This window comes from Plecotus auritus, assembly GCF_963455305.1.
Source record: "Plecotus auritus genome assembly, chromosome: 2".
Taxonomy (NCBI): Eukaryota; Metazoa; Chordata; class Mammalia; order Chiroptera; family Vespertilionidae; genus Plecotus; species Plecotus auritus.
Genome location: NC_137771.1, coordinates 25242597 through 25261625, shown reverse-complemented (window position 1 = coordinate 25261625; position 19029 = coordinate 25242597). Strand labels below are relative to the sequence as shown.

The 19029-nt window shown below is 50.3% G+C and overlaps 3 protein-coding genes across 6 annotated transcripts; 1 reads left to right on the top strand and 2 right to left on the bottom strand.

Annotated features, from left to right (window-relative positions):
- Positions 1 to 357: 357 nt before the first annotated feature.
- Positions 358 to 1993, bottom strand: LOC308242969 (uncharacterized protein C1orf122). Of its 2 annotated transcripts, none has more exons than XM_080657859.1 (3): positions 1486 to 1993; positions 1063 to 1264; positions 358 to 827 (listed from the first exon to the last, which is right to left on the bottom strand). In XM_080657859.1, exons 2-3 carry the CDS (start codon positions 1108 to 1110, stop codon positions 732 to 734), a joined length of 144 nt encoding a protein of 47 aa, XP_080513985.1. In that variant the 5' UTR covers positions 1111 to 1264; positions 1486 to 1993; the 3' UTR covers positions 358 to 731. The 2 variants fall into 2 exon arrangements, with proteins under 2 accessions (XP_080513985.1, XP_080513984.1); XM_080657858.1 differs by having other exon boundaries at positions 1354 to 1490.
- YRDC (yrdC N6-threonylcarbamoyltransferase domain containing) lies at positions 1606 to 6932 on the top strand. 2 transcript variants are annotated; one of them, XM_080657856.1, is made up of 5 exons: positions 1606 to 2003; positions 2571 to 2685; positions 2804 to 2923; positions 4510 to 4652; positions 4946 to 6932. In XM_080657856.1, exons 1-5 carry the CDS (start codon positions 1612 to 1614, stop codon positions 5043 to 5045), a joined length of 870 nt encoding a protein of 289 aa, XP_080513982.1. In that variant the 5' UTR covers positions 1606 to 1611; the 3' UTR covers positions 5046 to 6932. The 2 variants fall into 2 exon arrangements, with proteins under 2 accessions (XP_080513982.1, XP_080513981.1); XM_080657855.1 differs by having other exon boundaries at positions 2547 to 2685; positions 4946 to 5850.
- Positions 6582 to 12393, bottom strand: MANEAL (mannosidase endo-alpha like). Of its 2 annotated transcripts, none has more exons than XM_080657853.1 (4): positions 11697 to 12393; positions 10402 to 10511; positions 9420 to 9496; positions 6582 to 8144 (listed from the first exon to the last, which is right to left on the bottom strand). In XM_080657853.1, exons 1-4 carry the CDS (start codon positions 12250 to 12252, stop codon positions 7508 to 7510), a joined length of 1380 nt encoding a protein of 459 aa, XP_080513979.1. In that variant the 5' UTR covers positions 12253 to 12393; the 3' UTR covers positions 6582 to 7507. The 2 variants fall into 2 exon arrangements, with proteins under 2 accessions (XP_080513979.1, XP_080513980.1); XM_080657854.1 differs by having other exon boundaries at positions 9420 to 9515; positions 11697 to 11834.
- Positions 12394 to 19029: the final 6636 nt, after the last annotated feature.

The following is a 19029-nucleotide window of genomic DNA, read 5'->3' as shown; positions in this document are numbered from 1 at the left end:
TGAGCGATATGAAAACGTTACAGGTTCAGTACTTCCAAAGGAAGAAACCTCCAAACCCAAAAAAGAGTAAATATGAATTTGTATTTTTGAAGAATGTGAAATAATGGTGTTTGCTTAATTGCTCATTTTGTATAAACTTAATATTGTACTTTAAAATATCTGCTAAGAAGTGAAAATTTAACTTTTTGGAATTGATAAAGCAATATGAAATACTAATGAGATCCTAATTAAATGCTTATTTAAATCTGGTAGTTATCTGTGGTATTTCTTCCCAACCCTGCCAGCTTTCAACCACTTCCTCCCTCCCCAGCCATCAGTCTTAGAGATGGGAGAGAAAAAGGAGAGGTCAGTCACCAGGAGAGTCTGCAGGCTTCCTTTTAATCAAGGCTCTGCTAGAAGTGTTTTGTGGGACTTGGAGCCCCCAAAGCATGAAATGGACATGTAACACCACCTGGATCCCCGAAAGCAGGCCAGACCACTCTGGCGAGCACTGCTGGCCTGCCCAACTCGTCATCAGGCTGGGTATTCCATGGCTACATTTCAAAGCTCAGCACTGCATCAGCCAGGATGAAGGAGTGAACCCAGCTGCTAGCAGAGCTGCCACCCCAGGCTGAGGGCCAAGTTCCAGCCGCTGCCAGTGAAGACTGGTCCTTTACTGAAGGCAGTTGTTCAGAGTCCAGCCACCATGCCCCCCAGAGGGAGAGAACTCAGGGCCACGGGCTCGGGAATGGTCAGGGTTCCGTAGCTCCATCGCCAGCATCCTTTGGGAAACCGCCTCTGGCACAGACAGCTGGCTGGGGGGGCGCCCCGGGTTTGGATGAGACATTCTGGTTGGAACAGAAAGGAAAAAAGTGAGGCTGGGAGGAAAGGCCTTGGATTAGGCCCGCAAGGATATGGCTACTTGGCATCTGGACAGCAATGAACTTTTTCAGAGCCTCTCACCCAGATGAGAAGTGGGAGGTACAGCAGTGGGGACACTTTCACTCTCAGGGGAAGCTAGGGCTCAGCAAATCTAGCCAGTGGACAGTCCCCACCTCCCAGGCCCAGCCGGGAGGCACTGACCCCGCCACCCGCCGGCTCCGGGCGCCGGCGGCCCAGCTGCCGCAGCATCTCCTCGCAGGCGGCGATGGTGTCCAGGAGCTGCCGCTGCCGCTGCTCCACCGCGTCCAGCAGCTGCTGGGCGCGCTCATCCCGGGGCGGCTGCGGGGGTGGCCTCCCGCCGAGCCCCAGCCCCGCCTTCCCACGGTCCACGCCGGCAGCCTCCCTGCCCGGAAAGAGCGAGACAGGCCGTCAGGGCCGGCGCTGGCGCGGGGACCGAGCCCATTCCCCCCGCCCCGACGGGCCCCCTCTCACCCCCGTGACCAGTCTGAGCCGGGGCCCCATTCCATCTCCGCCTGCGCGGCCCAACCACCGCCCCCCTTTCGGCCGCCCCCTCCCCAGCGCTGCGCTAAGATTCCGCGAAGCTGCGCCCCGCCCCGTCCCCACCGGTCTCCTTCAATCCTCCTGGGGGTCGTGGTCCCTTTAAGTTGCCCGGCGCGGAGGTGGGGCCGAGCCTCTCGGACCGGAAGCTGACTGGGTGCGTCACTTCCTCCCGGAAGCGGGCCGTGGCGGATGTCTCCGGCGCGTCCGTGTAGGGGACTGAGGGCCGCGGTGGCTGCCAGCGTGGGATTGAGTGAGGGGCCGGCGGGCTCTGCCCGCAAGGGCCGTCTCCTCCGCCCTCCGGGCCCCGCTCGGGCGACGCCGGGGGCCCGGCTGTTACGGCTCCCGGGGAACGGGGCCGTGCGGGCCGCAAGCCCGGAGCGCGCCGGTTGGACCGAGGCGCTGCGGGCTGCCGTGGCCGAGCTGCGCTCCGGCGCCGTGGTGGCCGTCCCCACCGATACGTTGTATGGCCTGGCGTGCTCGGCGAGTTGCTCGGCAGCACTGGACGCTGTGTACCGCCTCAAGGGCCGCAGCGAGGCCAAGCCGCTGGCCGTGTGCCTGGGCCGCGTGGTGGACGTCTACAGGTAAGGCTTCCCCGACCCGGCCCCGCTGGGGGCGGCTCCACGGGAGGGGCTTCCGGTGACAGGCTTGGGAGACTGAGGCGCTGGGAGCGGGAGGGGCCTGTCCGGCTCGCCAGGAATCCGGAACTGGAAATGTGTGTCGTGCACTTAACGTCTGCCAGGCCCTCAGCGAAAGGCTGCGGCGCAGCAGCGAACCAGGCAGGCAAGGCCCCTATTCTGGCGTTTTTGTGATTAATGGGGGCGGGGCGGGGAACTCCCACGGTTAAAAAAAGAAGAGAAAAAGGAAACAATAGCTTAATTTAGTAGGGAGGGCTTTGAAGAGAAAATAAATCACGGAGCGGGATAGCAGCGCAACTGTTGTAGTTTCAGAGACCAGAGGCATGTGGGCCCCAAGCTTGGGGTGCTTCTCTGGAGCCCAACCTTTTGTTCAGGCTCTTAGGTGAAGAGTGAAGACAGATGGATCCTACTGTACCCCCTTGGGTCCCCTTTTCTAGATCTGCCTAAAGTCTGGACCAGGACCAGCAGTGGCCCTTCATTCTTGGGTAGATTTGTGCCCCCTTTGTTTCCCAGGTACTGCCATGTGACAGTACCCGAGGGGCTCCTGAAAGACCTGTTACCAGGACCAGTGACCCTAGTGATGGAACGCTCGGAGGAGCTCAATAAGGACCTGAACCCCTTCACGCCTGTGAGTCGGATTTTCTCTTGTGTCTCCCTGCCATTTGGCTTTCACAAGGATCCAGGCTGGACCCATTAACCCACTCCTTCCATCCTTTCTCATGATCCCCTTTCACCTTGCTTCATAGCTTGTAGGCATCCGGATTCCTGACCATGCCTTCATGCAGGACTTGACCCAGATGTTTGGGGGACCACTTGCTCTCACCAGTGCCAACCTCAGCTCCCAGCCCAGTTCTCTGAATGTGAAGGTGAGAGTTACATAGTTGTGGTCCCATCTCCAAATGTCATCAGGCCTAACACAGTTTTCTCTGAACCATTGGGGTTGGTGGTACGCTGGAATTGCCTGACAGGAGAGTGTAATGATGGGAAGTCTGCCCAGTTGGCAGGGGTTGAATTGGGGGAAATCCAAGTTAAAGAATCTTTGAAAGGTTTTATTACAAAGCTTGAGAAGCGAGGGGGGGAATGGGTGTTTTCTTTCTATCCTATATAATAAAAGGCTAATATGCAAATTGTCACCTTGGGAGTTTGATCGCTTGCTATGATGTGCACTGACCACCAGGAGGTGGCGCTGAACGAAGGAAGGCCCTGGCTGGCCCTGATCGCAGGCCAGGCCTAGGGATCCTACCCATGCACGAATTTCGTGCACCTAGACTCTAGTCTTTTAAATAAGAAACATTATAAGTATAATCATTTTTCCCCTTGTTTGCAGGGGTAGCAGTTATTGGGGAATAAGGCAGTAAGTCTTTACAACAGTGCTATAAAGGAAGTTAAGGCTCCAAAAAGTTAAATCACTTGTCCCAGGGACTCCTGACCATGTTCTCTTACCTCTGCCATAAGCCAGGTCAAAGAAAGGATCATCCTAATCCTTTGTTAGCTGCATAGCTTGTAACAGATGAGGACACAAAGAAATTCAATTTACCATACTGTTTTCTTCTTACTGAACTTAAATGCAGAACATAGTAAAAGGATGAGGTTTTCCATGCCCAGACCTAGAGAGTGGGTTCAGGAGTCTTAGAAAGTGAGAGCTCAGCATCCCTTTTTATTCTCAGACTGCAGGCTTTTACTTGGTCCTGGTGGCCATACTCAAGGCGGTGGGGAAGGGGATGGTGGGAGGTATTCCTACCTGCTCAGCAAACAATTGACCTATCCAACTGGTATTCCCACATCTCAAATTCCCAGGCCCATCTGTCACTGTTGTGTCTTCATAAGGGATGAGGAGGAGTGGGTGATACTGTAGCTAAGAAGGGAGTACCCTTCCTATAGCCCAAGGATTGAGTGTTGGTAGCATGCACTTAAAGAGTCCACCCCGTTTCCTATCTGTACCGTGATCCACAGTTCTCCTGAGACCCAGGATCGGAGTACTAGAGCTGGAGGGAACATTAGGGAGCATCTGTCCAGTTCCCTTATTTTACAGCCCTAGATAAAGTAACTTGAATGTGGTCATACCGAGATTTGGAGGAAAGTCCAGGGTAGAGCCCATCCCTTTGGGCTCTGGCTCGGACTCCAGTCATTGTACTTACAACTCCCCAACAAAAATGATGTATAGAATTTGTTCCTGGCACAGCAAGATATTCTTTGAGCTCTATATAGATGTTACTTGGGGTGCTGATGTGGGGGCAGGGGGACCTCAAACCTCATAGGATGTAGTGTCCTAGGTGCTAATGCAGTGTCCTTAGCATAGCTGACCTTAATTGATTGAGGTTCCTTCTCCTCTTAGAGGAATGTGCCTCCTGGTTTGGGATTGTATAGCCTTTGTCTTACTTGTGAACCCTGCCTGCAGCGTGACATCATTGCATGGAGTTAGTGTCCATCCTCTTCCTCTCCCTCTTCTTAGGAGTTCCAGGACCTCTGGCCTCAGCTGTCCTTGGTAATCGATGGGGGGCCAATTGGGGATGGCAGGAGCCCCAGGTGTCGCCTCGGCTCAACTGTGGTTGACTTGTCTGTGCCTGGAAAGTTTGGCATCATTCGTGCAGGCTGGTGAGTCTCTCCTATGCTATGGGGATAGAATTTGAGGGAGGTTGGGAGATGCAAAAATGGCCTTGACAAAATAAAGGTTGCCACACTCTCTTGCCCTAACCTTTATTTTGTAGAAGTGGTGGGTGGAGTGAGACTAAGTTTGCTGGTTGCTGTTTTTTTCAGAATTCAAAAGGATTCTTCAAGGGTTTGATGAACAGAGTGCAGTAAGACCAGAGAGTTAGAGCTCCCTGATCACTGGACTCTGGTGGGCTTTGAGAAGTCAGACTCTTAACTGTCCTCCATTTCCTCCTCAGTGCCCTGGAAAACACTATGGCTGTCCTCCAAAGGAAGTACGGGCTGCTCCCTCACAGGGATCCTGCTGAGACTTGGGAGGCAAAAGGGCCCAGGGACTGATGTTGGACACTATGTGTCTGTCCACCGGTGGATGGCCAGGCCTCATTTGCAGAGGCCACTGGGGCCACAGCGTCACTAGTCTGACTTTGAAGGCAGTTTGTCTTTATGAACACTGTAACCAAGCCCCAGAAGAAGCTGGTTTAGCTTCACACCTGGGGAAGGGGGCTATATTTATTGTCTATAATTTCATATGTCAGCCAAAAGCTGAATAGAGACTAAGAACATTCCTAGGATGCTCTTATTCTGATAAGCTTCTTCTCTCCCTTTCTTTTTTTTAAAACTCTTGAAATAAAATTTAAATAACGTTTGGAATCTAGTGAGAGGTGGTGGCATTTAACGTCCAAATAAGCTAGAGTGACAGTTGGTGCTGTTTAAAAGTGTCAAGTGACCAAAGGCTTGAGTTTTGTGCTCCTGAAGCTGGAACCAGGTTAGCCTAAAGACTAGAGTGACAGGCCAAACACACCTTGCTCTGAACCAGGGGCTGGTGGTGCGGCATGCTGCAATTGCCTGGCGGAGGGCCATCGCTTTCTACTGATGGTGGGAAGTCAGCTCAGTTGGCAGGGAGTGGGATGGGGGATCCAAATTAAAGAGGATAGGAAAATCTCTACTATCTCTTCAGACAGTGCCTTTTTTCTTATTCATAAAAATACATTATAATGATACCATTATTTAAACCCAGTGTCCACTCAGCAGCCTTTATCTGCATTCATATGTATACCATGTGTTAAACATAGTTATTGTTGGGCATTTGAACTTTTTCTTTCATAGAAAATAATGCTTCTATTAGACATCTTTGAAAATGGTTTGTTGTTGTTCTTTGGATTATTTCCTTAGGATAGGATTACTGGGTCAAAGTATATGAACATTTTTATGGCTCTTGATACAGATGAGCCTTTGAGAACTGAATCCGGTTGCCATCAGTGACATATGAGAATTACTGCCCCCATCCCCTGGGGCACTGCCATGCTTTGGGTATTTTTCAAATTGTATATTTGTGAAATGAGGCCTCAGTGTTACCCCTTCTGTAAATTACAGGTCACCCCATCCAGCCCTTTTCACCTGTCCCTCTTTGCCTTGGTTTCCCCAACTAAGTCACAAGCAGGTGACCAGGCCTACCCCGTCCATCAGTGGGGTTTAGTATCAGTTACCTAACTGCAATTGGGAGTCCTTATGGTACCCAGTAGGGTCCACTACCTCCCCTCTGCCTTGCATCCCAGTTCCCAGAATTGGGATTCACTTTCGAGTCCATAAACTTCTCAGTATAGTGGTTTCCAATGTACATATTTTCAAATAGATCCTAATAATTTGCCAAAAAGGTGTCCCAGGGCCTGCTTTTGAGGGTCTTTGCAGTTAGCACATTAGTTTATTTGTAAAGAAGCAATGGTTTGTTAAATATTCCCTCTAGCAATCTTGCTAATTTCTTAAGCAAATGCCCTCTTCACTGTGCTAACACTAGTCATCCCTCATTAGTCTGTCCAAAACTGACTACAGGGCCGGAATTTGTGAAGTCTTGAAGAGAGCAAGAGGAATGCTTACTTGAGAATACCACATCGTTTAATAATACAAAGCACAGTAGCACTGAAAATGGCTCTAGTGAATGGGCCTCATTCTGGTTTAGGCAGATAAAGGGAGGGGGAAGTCCTAGTTCTCTCCCTGAAGCTAAATGTCCATCTGGGAAAATGGAGGATTGAGCACAGAGGTATTTCCTTAGAGAAAACAACGCCCAGCAGTGGGTATAACTGCAAACAGGTAAAAACTATAGCTGTGCTCCTGCACTAGCTACAAGGCCATACATACCAAACGAGGGAAGCTGGGTCCTGTAAGGGAGACGGACCATTTATGGTCATTTGCTCCCGGCACATAGTAAAGTGGTGTTAATCTGTGTTGAATTAATGTGTGAATGCTCAGGATTATTTTCTGAAAATTGGGTTCAGGAATCTACTGGGAATAGCTTAAACCTAGAATTTCCCTTTTAGAAAATCTCAAGTATGGTTCCCTAACTTGGACAAGATGGTCAATGTGGGAAGGAGGCCTGAAGAGAGGGCAGGAGTGGCAGAAGGGAGCAGGGTGCATGCTAGCCCAGAACCCCGACACCCTTCCGAGAGCAGTGGCTTGGCGACTCCCACCACACCACAGCAACCTGCTGAGTTCAGAGCCAGAAGGGATTAAGTCTGTTCTCACTGAGGATATGAAGCTTCCCTGGGCTACATCCAGTCACCTGTCAGCCTCTACAGTTCCCTCTGCAACACCGCCCAGCTTCCTGTCACTGCAGAGCAACCCAGCACGACTTGCCTGAGGAACAGGTTCTGTTCCTACATGGGCCCAGGCCTGATGGCCCACCCAGAGGCACCAGCTGCAGACATGGAGACAGCGAGTGCCGACACCCTCAGCTGAGCCCCACATGGAGACAATATTCCAGTGAGGCTGGGACATCATCACCTCAGGCCCTGTTGGCAGGCCCCTCACATCAGCCACTGCTCCTTCTCTTTGATGAAGTGCTCCGCCCAGCGGCGAGTCAGCTCCAGGTACAGGCTGGGCTGATGAGGCAGATAGTCCAAGTACAGACGAGTTGGCGTCTTCTTGGGAATGGCTTTCTCAATCTGGGTGCCCTCATGCCACTCATTGAAAGAGGTGATGGAGACGATCTCGGGCCTCACTGTCAGGGCTGCCTGCAGGGCTGTCTCATAGTACTGGCCATTGACCCTGTTCCGTGTGTTGTGGTTATTCCAGGGCCGGATGCTAGTGTCAATGTACCCAGGCCCCACACTGGGAATGAACATGAGGTTGTTGGCATCACAAAAGTTCTTCACAGCTTTCCAGTTCTGATGGGAAGAGCCGAAGGAGAAACCATTGGAGGCAAAGTAGGTGTACATGCCATCAAATCCGGCGGCCAGGATGTCATGAGTGTGGCCCTCCTCCACCAGCAGCGCTATGAAGACCCCATCATAGGGGGTATTGCGGATTGAGTGCAGCCCATTTGGTGTCAGGAGATGGGCCCAGGCCTCAGGGGTTGTCAGGTATGAGTCGTAGATATAAAAGAGTGGGAGGCTCTTTCCCATGCTGTTCTTATAGCGGTAAAACGCACCATGGGAGCCATACCTGAGGAGCAGAGGAAGAAGCACCTGAGTGGCAGCCTAGGGTGGCAGAAGCCAGCACTGCTGTGTCAGCAGCCATGGATGAGAGATTTCCTGATGTCCAAGCACAATTTTGGATCCAGCCAGTCTCCATAAGTGGATTGTCATGCCTCTAGGCAAGAACTAGTTCCCTCCTCCTCCCCAGCCTTGTAATTCCTTTAGTCAAGCCTCACCTCCCTGCCTAGGCCAAGCCACATCACCTTTCTTCTGGACTGCAGGCTCCCAATTCTACCTCCTTATAATCCATTCTCTTTTTAAAGTCTAAATCAGATCTGATTGCTTCAAAACCCGCAAGGCCCCACCTACTTGATCTGGCCCTGCCCACTTCTATTCCTGCTATTGATCCCATCTATCTCTACACTCCTGGCAACACTGGCCTTTCTAGCAGTGTCGGGCTTGTCCCAAACTATGACCTTTGAATCTGACAGCCCTCTGCCTGGAATGTCTGCCTGTCCCGAATCTTTGCAGAGCTGCCTCTTCATTTAGGTGTCAGGTCACACGTCATCTCAGAGAGCTCACTTGACCACCCATTGTAAAATATTTTTTGGACATACTCTAGCAAACACAGCACCCTGCTTTATCCTTTATTATTACTCTTACATAGTATGGATCACTATATGATTTTTTTGTGTGTAACTATCTGTTCCACTGCACCCCCTACATACACTAGAATGAAAACTGCTAATCCTACCTACTACCGTACAATGGGTTTGGGACAGTGCCTAGACAACTAAAGGCACTCAAATGTTTTTGAATGAATGAATGACATGTGCAAGCACTGTACAAGCCACTTTCACATATAAACTCATGTAACTTTCACAAGACTCACAGATTAAGAGGCTTGCCATGTGGCTCAGTGGTTGGGCATCGACCTATGAACCAGGCGGTCATGGTTCGATACCCATTCAGGGCACATGCCCAGGTTGCATGCTCAGTCCCCAGTGTGGGGCATATAGGAGGGAGCCAATTGATGGTTCTCTCTTATTGATGTTTCTATCTCTCCCTCTCCCTCTCTGAAATTAATACTTTTTTTTAAAAAAAGGCTTGCCTTTGTTACAGATTGGAGGCTGCAGAATAAAAATTCAAACCTAGGTTCCTGATTTTAAAGCCCAATACTCTCTTACTATAAAGTAACTGCTGGGGACACAGGCATTCTGTCCATGTGACCTGCCCCTCCAAACCTTCTATCCTTACTCCTATTTTGATCCCCACCAAAGTCCATGCCCCAGAGCAGCCTTACGTGTCAATGATGTACTTGATGTTGTCATGCAGCGTGATGTCATCCCGGCCCTTGTAGGGTTGGATGTGGAAGGCCACCTGCCACAGATAGGAGATACTGGTCACGTGAGTATCTGTCCAGGGGTCACAACCTATAAGGCTGATGCTCCAACGATGGCCTAGAGGAGAGGCTGAGTTCAGGAGAGGGCCCGGTAATGATGGACACTATAGACATAAAACAGCCACTGCCCTCAGGGCCAAGAAAGAGGGGCAAGAAGTTTGCCCACCTCCCACATCTAGGCATCACTTTTTTGGGGGGAGGAAGAAAGTCATTCTGTTGGGCTGTGGCAGGATAGCTAATAGGTTTCAACTTATCTGCCAGTTCAAGTGATTGGCATTAGATGCCTAAAACTGGGAAGAATTATACTGAAGCTATGTCAATGGGGAAATGTGCTATGACCTATTACGTGTGTTGGTGGTGGGCTCAGGAATGGGAGTGAGGCTCTTCTTCATCGTTGTTCTGCCACAGGAGAGGAGAATGACTTATTTAATTGGTGCATTTGGGGAAAATAACCGGACATGCTTAGCTCAGCTCCCTCATTCCTCTTGAAAGCAAGCCTACCTGCTGAGAACAGGTGTGCTCTGCTCCCTGAGGCCCAGCACTGCCTCCCAGTAGACAGCTGAGGCTGGAATTGTTTGTGCGCCCATTTGGTTCTTGCCTGCCCTCTATCCAGCATCAGGGTCTCCAACTTAAACTCTATTATTTTGATATTTAGTCTCCCATTTCTCCTATATTTAGTTTTCCCAACTTTTTTTCAGAACTGAAAACTAGAGTGACATAGGCAGTATTTATTAGAACCCCACCCCCAACACCACACTTGCTACTTATTTGCCATAGCTGGGCTCATGCCAAGAACTTGGGTGGAGGCACTATCCCTATGGGCAGAAGAGGGAAAATCTCCAGAATGGGCCAGAGGGTACTTGATCTCTTCTTGAAGACTCACCTGGATTTTGTACTGATGGGCGGTGTCCAGAATGGCAGGCACCAGGTCATCGGAGGGTTCCCCATTATCATCAGCCATGCCAGGTGGATACCAGGACAGGACCAGGACGCCTGAAACACAACACAAGCTACTTCAGAGACACACAGCATCCCCAGAGCAGAGATATGTTTCTTCACAGACTACCTCCAACTGCAAAAAATGGTTTCTGAATGAAACCTTCGAGCAAGGCTCCTGCCAGGTTCACTTCCTGCAGATCAGATTCCAGAGCCTGGGTCCTGGAGCTGTCCTCACCCACGGTGCTGAAGCGCAGCGTCTGGGGCGAGCTGAACGCATCAGGCCTAGAAGGAGCCTGAGAAAAGCCTGGGTAGGGTCCCGGCTTTTGCTGATATTAGCAAGTAGTAGAACAAAGGGAAATGGGTGGACAATGCCACACCCACCCGGAAGGCACAGAACTATCCCAGGAAGAAAGGAGCACCTCTTGGGTCCTGAAGGGAGATGAGCCCTGAACAGAGAGGTCATCTGATTCTTCTGGTGGGAAATAGCATCTAGCCTGTCTGCCACTCTAGACTGTAAAATCCCGAGGGATAGACGTGTTATTTATCTGTGAATACCTCCCCAGTGTCTCTGGCATTCAGTGTTTTCCCTCACTCACTACCCGTTTCCAGATAAGTTGACATGTACTGTAAAATCCAGAGGAATTCAATGACAAAATCTGAAACAGGTGAGCCTCCCACCCAGCCGGCCTCCAGGAGGCTCCCGGGACCTCCTTTCTGCAGAGTACTTTAAGGGAAGATCCCGGACTCCATGCTGCAAACAGCAGAGTCCATCCTGCAACGTGGACAAACTGTGCTTCCTGCAGCGGGCAGATGCAGGGAGGGCTGCTGCTCTCCCCTGTAGCTGGTATGAAGGCAACGGCTACCCAGGCGCTACTCTGAATACTAGACTCCTGCGGGTTATCCGTTTTGGGATATCCAGGCTTCACTTACCCAAATCTAGAAATCCAACAGACATGAAGGTCGTACCTGGCACAGCTCTGGCCCAACCGCCTTCTACAGGCTCTCCCAGCAGGTCTGCCCTAAGAAAGGGCCCTGAATAGCTGGGGTTCAGAAGGCAGAAGTGGGTGCGTGTGAATAATAGAAAGTGGAGGGGTGCCTCTCGGAAGGGGTACGAAGCCAGGCTGAAGGGTGAGTGGGGCCAAAGGCTGGGTGACTGGACCACGTGGAGCTGCGGTGGAGGAAGGAAGAGGGTGAGGCTGGGGGACAGGGACGCCTGGGGAGGAGGTGGGGAGGGCTCACCGATGGCGGCTTCCTTAAGCTGGGTCATGTGCTCCCGAAGCACGTCGGGGTCCCGGGAGCTGTAGGGCCCGAGCTCCGGGTAGAAGCTGGAGCCCAAGTCGTCGGGGGGACTATGGCGGCCGCGGGGGTAGCTGGCCGAGATCTTGGGGTCCCAGTGCGGCACCATGACGTGGTCCCAGTGAATGTAGTGGCCCTCGCGCCGCGGGCTCCCGTACCACGAATAGTAGAAGGCGTGCAGGTCCGAGTACACTCGCAGACTCTGCCCGGGGACGGGCTCAGCCTCTGCGGGGGCCGGTTCCGGGGGACCACCCGGACCCGCGGTGCCGGGCAGTGGCGGCGGGGGTGGCGGCGCGGCTGGGGCGGCGGGGGCCCGGGCGGCAGGCGCGGGCGCGGGGCCCCCCTCCGGGCGTCGCTCCAAGGACGCCAGCTCCAGGCCCGGGCCCAGAGCCGGGAGTCCGTCCGGAGCCTTGAGCGTGCGCAGGCCCATGAGGGTGCCGAAGGCGAAGAGCAGCACCAGGAACAGCGCGATGCAGGCGCGGCGGCGCCGCCGGGCCATGGCCGCCCTGCGCTCCCGGCAGCCGGCGAGTTACCTCCCGACGCGCCGCGCCATGGCCGCCCGCCCGGCTCCCGCGCGCCGCGCAGCCCCGCGCGTCCCAGGGAGACGGCGACGCGGAGCGCCGGGCGCGGCGTGGGCGGCTCCCGCCTCTCCCCGCAGTGCGGGCGGGCCCGGCACACAGACAATGCAGGCGGCGCAGACCAAGTGGTCGCGAGGAGAGGGGAAGTGGACGCGGAGGAAAGAAGCAAAGTAGCCGAACCGCGAGTCCCCGGGCCAAATCCAGCCGAGTGACCCGCAGAGGATTTGTCGCCTTTCAGCCTGGGGCAGCGGGGTGGGGGCGCCCGAAGGGGAAAAGGGATGCCCTCCTTCTGGAGCCCAGGAGAAGGCCCGTCCTGGCGACGGCGCTGAAGGGCGTGGGAGCAGAGGGCAGCGTGGGGAAGAAAGTGAGTGTCTATGGTCGTCCCTCTCCAGCGGTCTCCTTCCCCACTGATCACTTTACTGACTTCACCGGCCCCTCCCTACTGATCTCAGCGACTGCCCTTGTTTGCCCCAGATCCCCCCTCCCACACACCCAGGCAGCCTCTGGAGCCCGGAGGTGGGGGCAGGAGGGACCCCAGAGTCAGACACCACCCAGGCGCTAGAGCACCGCATGACGAGGGAGACCAGGGCTTGCACAAGGTCACATGGAGCAGGTCTAAACCCAAGGGTCAGAGCTCGCCAGAGCTTTCTCACTCTCCAGGCTGCCTGGTCTCAGGCCTGCTTTGTCCGGAGCCATCCGTCTGTCCTTGGACAATCTCCTGGAGTGGTGAGGACTAAATGAGAGAGTCACGTGGAGCACGTTCACAGGGCCTGGCAGAATTAGCACTCAATACCTCCACGGTTCATTCTGGACTCTGAGCTCCAGAGGGCAGGCCCAGGTTGTATTTTCCTCTTTAGATTTCTAGGGCTGCAAGGACAGGGTCTGCTCCTCAGTTCCCAGGGCTGTTTGTTGAACCAGACTCTGGTGTGATGTTCTATAGACAAAGATAACTCTTTCAGTCCACACGGATTGAACTCCTACTCTGCATTATTCATTATTTAATTCATTCAGAAAATAGTTTTGTTCATTGTCTGCTTCTTCACTGGTCCGTAATGATAGCAACTGTGTTTCATCAGTTGCTCTATCTGTCGTGTCTAAAATCAGAGCTTGGCATAAAAGTATGCACCTGATTCTTCTTTCTTAAGTAAATGAATTGTAGGAAAGCCAGGAAGAGGAGGCACAAGACTGGGAAATGTGGGTAGGTCTGGAGCCCAGGAAAGTGAATTTGAGAGAATTCATGGTAGTAAATATGAATTAAGTAGAATGCTTTCAGCTCCAAGTAGCAGACCTGATTCAAACTGGCTTACTTACTATGGAATGTATCATGTCAGTGCAGGCGGCCCAATGGTAGGCCAGAGTGCATAGACATCGATTTTTTGTTCCACTAATTTATGCATTCATTGGTTGATGGTTTTTGTTGTTATTGTTAAACATTACCTGGGAATATTTTCCATTGATTTTTAGAGAGTGGGAGAGACACAGAGAGAGAAACATTGATATGAGAGCAACACATCGATTGGTTGCCTCCCAACCAGGACCAGGGATGGAGCCTGCAAGTGAGGTACATGCCCTTGACCAGAATTGAACCTGGGACCCTTCAGCCCATGGGCCGATGCTCTATCTACTAAGCAAAACTGACTAGAGCCATTGGTTGATTCTTGTATGTGTCCTGACAGGATCAGACCCACAACTTTGTTGTATCAGGACAATACTCTAACTGAGCTACCTAGCCAGGATGAGATTCTGCATTTCTGATAAGATCTCAGGTGGTGTACTTCTGGTGGTCTCAGACCACATTAAAGTACAGGAGGCTTATTACTCCACATTTTGAGGAGTCTTTAAGTAGGCTGTTTTTCGAGATGATTAATCCAGAGGTTCAAAGACACTGGGGCATCAGATAATCTTGTCTATGGTTTCTTTGGCCTTCCCGTCACAGTTGAAAAAGAATGGAAGCAGGTCCTACCTGACAATATCCAGATATAGAAGAGGGAGTGGCTGTCTTATAATCCTTTTAAAGAGTAAGATAAACTCTTCCAGCAGCTCTCAGCTGATTTTCCATCACTTCTGATTGGCTAGAATTGTGTCATATGCTACTGCTTAAGCCAATCCCTTGTCAAGGCCATTCAGAGAAGGGTGAATGAAATCAAAAGGGAGGAAATAAGTGTGAGTTGGGTAAACAGCCAAGAATGTCTCCCACATCTGCTCAGAGTTTATTCTCTTCTTTTTCACTGTGTTGAGAGAGCCCCCCTTACCCCACATTGTGGCAGGAGATGGCAGATATTCTCTGTGGAGGAGAGATGTCTGGAGTCCCAGGCAAAGCTTAATTACAATACACCACACTTGAGTCCACCCCTTGCCCAATCCAATCCGAGTTGCCTGCTCCTCACAAATGAGTGCTCCTCGTACACTGCCTCATCCCTCCCCCACCCATCCTACAGTAATGCTCTGTGGTCTGCCCCGGCAGGACTTCTCTCAGCTACCGTCTGACATGATTTCCTACATCTAAAAAGAGCCCAACATTCAAGTTACATCAATCTCCTTTCACCGTTTCTCAAGCACTCCGTTCATGTCTGCCTCTAAGTCTACACTTCAACTCATCTCTTTTTCCTAATAAACTTTCTTTTTCCTTCCTGTTCAAATTCCACCCTTCACTCAAGAGCTCTTCCAGACATGGTTTCTCAGTCCCGATGGAAGGGAGCAGAAGCCCTGTTTTAGGATACTTGATTACCCACAACCACACTCCCATTCTCCCATCAGTCTTGTGTCATGGGTACTGTCATTCCCCATTTTACTGGTGAAGAAAAGGCCGAGAGAGGTAGAAAGAGACTGGCCTGGGGTTCAAGCCTACCTCTGCCTGTGCTCTGAATCACTGCAATACTATCTCCTGAACCTGGCATAGTAAATGTTAGCCGAGTTGTTTATGAACTGTTTCATATACTATATTAGTGGCCTCATGACCCCAGCTGACCATGCCTGAGGCTTGTAGAGCACAGTGGGAGCAGGAAAGTACCCCACCAATGAAAACCCACCTTGTGCCTTCAGAGACACCACAACAAGCCGTTGTCATGGGCAGACCAGAGTGATAAGGGGCAGTGGACTCAGTACCACAGTCAATAAGTGTGAGGAACCACCAGGAGGCCCCACCGGAAGTGCTGGAAGTGGTCAGCTCTGCGGAATGAAACTCGGGAATTGTGGATAGAGGTGGAGAGAGGCAGGGAGTTTCTCTTTTTATTGTAAGCCTCGTAGTACCATTTGACTTTTAATGCTACATGCAATATTACTTTGATTAAAAATAACCAAATTCAATGACTACATGAATGACCCTTTTAAAGTCCTGAATGTGGAGAAAGGAAGGAAATAGATGACAATAGCCATCGTATGGGTTTGTAGTAAGTATGAAACAGAAAAAAAGCATTGAACACATTTGACACAGAACCAGCAGCAAGAATTATTGTGTTCATGATTGATTCATTAGCCTTAAGAGATGTCATTGTAAGGACAGGCTTTGATAATTAGAGATCACGCTGGTCTTCATCAAGATAGAATGGTGCTACCTTCTACCCTGACCCTTTTTCTGCCTCTTCTTCTCCTCTAGATTTTAATTTCAACCCGATCCACCCAATAGAGTAATTATCCTCACCAACCCCTCTGCACACTTATACATACCCCTTCCATCATGCTTCCACTTCAGCCCAACCTTTAACCCTGAGAAACAGGAGCAGTGAAATAGACAATCAGATTTTATAGTTCAGAGGGGAAAGTAATTGACTTCCCCGGGACATTTATGTTTCTAGGAAAGTGAGTTTGGAAGGAAATACTGAATCACGTTATTCAAGTCCCAGTCATTCAGCCATTCATTGCACATTTATTGAGTGCATGCAAGGTGCCAAGCATAGTTCTAGGTACTGAAGATGCAACAAACAAGATGAGTAAGCTTTGTGTCTCCATGGAGTTTACATACAATGTCACAATGACCCCAGAGCAGCTCTGCTGGCAGGCTGAGCCTCTGGCAAGGACAGTCACCTCCATTTGCTGCTGAGGAGTTTAATGCAGTGGAATGAAAAAAAAAAAAAGACATGAATTGGGTGCCTGCTCATTCACAGCTCCCTGCTTAAGGGGACATCCTTATACCATGTGATCCTGTTCTCCTAACCACAGCTTTTTGGATCAGTAACAATCTGACCCAAGCTAGGCTATTAGATTCTTTGCCAAAATTAGCTGTGGGGAGGTAAGTTGAAAGGCCATGTAGAGTTGGGCCCACAGCAGAAACCGATAGACACCATAACAAGCTGATGTCATGGGCAGGCCAGAGTTATAAGGGGCCAGATGCTGTAAGTAGGCTGAGGTGAGCCCTCTGTCTACAAAGAGGAAAATGAGGCAAATATACTATCAGGAGAAGAAACCAGAGAAATTTGACCCTGGGAAGAAAAAAAGAGAGCAAACAGATGACTTCTTTTAAATATATATTTTGATTGATTTTAGAGAAGAAGGGAGAAGGAGAGAGAGATAGAAACATCAATTATGAGAGAGAATCATTGATCAGCTGCCTTCTGCGCGCCCCTACTGGGGATCGAGTCCCCAACCCGGGCATGTGCCCTTGACCGGAATCAAACCCGAGTCCCTTCAGGCCGACTCTATCCACTGAGCCAAACCGGCTACCGTTAAGACTTCTTTTAAAATGTAGAGCAGCTGCCTCACTATCTGACACTCTCCAGACCCAGCTCCATCTCCTGCCAGTTTGTTCAGTTCATTCTTGGGAGATGTGTCCATGCACCCGATAACTTCTCTCTCCTTCACTTGAGGTTTAAATCTTCCTGTCTGTGGCAGACAGACCCTAGAGTGGTCCCCATGATTCCTGTTCCCTGGTTTCCGTGCCCTTTCTGAAATCCTCTCACCCCCATGTCAAGATGCAGCAGCTCTAGGTGTCAAAGGCAGACATGACATTAGGAGGAAAACTTTTTCTAGAATCCCCAATTCAGAAAGCCACAGTTGCATCACACACCCATGCCTAAGCTAAACTCAGACATGGAATGGGCTGAAAAATGATTAGCCAATAACAGTCTTTATTCATCCCTGAACTTGGAGATAGCATCATCTTCTCTGAGCAAAGGATTGCAGTAGATAAACATCCCAACAAAATTGGGGATTTCTCAGGAACAAAAAATATGAGAGGGAAGAGGTATTGGGATAGATAATCAACATTGTTTACCTTGCCAACAGATACATTTAATTTCGGTAAAGGTGTGTGTGAGTGTGTATCATGAAGGGTATAGGTCAATCTATTAACAAGATTTAAATTTTGAAATGGGACTGTGTAGAGTGAATGGATATTTTCACTTTTACTTGGGAAATTTTTATTAGTTTATATTACTTTGGTAATTTAAATTTGAGAGGACTGCTTCAATCTTGAAGTTGGCTGATCAGAGATAGAACTAAGCCTGGCCAGTGTTGCTCAGTGGTGGAGCATCAACCTATGAACTAGGAGGTCAAGGCACATGCCTGGGTTGTGAGCTCGATCCCCAGTAGGGGGCGTGAAGGAGACAGCCAATCAGTGATTCTCATCATTGTTGTTTCCATCTTTCCCTCCATCTCCCTTCCTCTTTGAAAGCAATAAAAATATTTTTTTTAAAAAAAGAAATAGAACTAAGATTTAAAAAAAAGAGAAAGTCAGAGAACCATCTGTTGATGGATCCCATTCCCACCCCTGCCCCCCAGTACAGTCACTCAGGTACCAGTGCAAGTTTATTCCTACTGAGGCTTTGGAGGCACAGGGCTCTCAGACCCTGATGCCATCAAATATTCAAACCATCCAACTCCAACTCCCTCTCCTCACACTCTCAGCGCAGCCTGCACATCACAGATTGGCTTCCTGTGCACATTTTCCTGCAGGGGAAGAATTTGCTGGACATGGCAATGTGAGCATTCCGGCCCCCTCGGCAGTTCCATTTCTCATCGCATATTAACACATTGGTTCTTAAGCAGGATAGGAGCTGAGTTAGTATGATCTACTCCCCAGTATATAGACTCTCTCTCAGTACTATTAAGCCTAGTTTATGAGCTTGGACCATGATGAATCCACCAAGGTAAATGTCACTCTGAGGCCACTTGGTAGTGCGCCAGCCAACCTGCCCCGAGAATATTCCCTTCTCTTCAGACGCATTTCCTCCAGGTTCCTTGCTTTCTAGCCACAATCATCTCAAGGGGTGTCTCCTTCTTTACCCTCATTCTGTCCTTCCCTCTATGACTGTTTCTCTAATTCTCTCTCTTCCTACCTCACCAGCGAACCTTCCTTTATCCTTTCCCTTTTCTTTCTTTCTGTTGTTCACCTTAATTAGCCATGGAGGTGAAAAATAAAATACACCGGAACTATGTGCCAAGCACTGTGTTGGGCCACATATAAACTATATTCCAACTTCACGATGACGCTGAAAAATATTTTCATTCCTACTTTACAGAGGAGGAAGTAGAGGCTCATGAGGCTGTGTTGTGTTTGATCATCTATAGTTTTACTTTGTTTAATTTTCAAAGTAAAAAAAAATGTTTTGTGTTTCTTTTTTCTTAGGAAAATACAGTGTAAGCGTTTGCTCATGCCTCCATCTTATTTTTGCCAGTAAGTCTCCTGTCCTAGAAAAGCATTCACCCTGACGGGAAGCCTGTGACTCCTTCCTGCCCCACTCAGGCCTGAGCTCTCCCGGGCC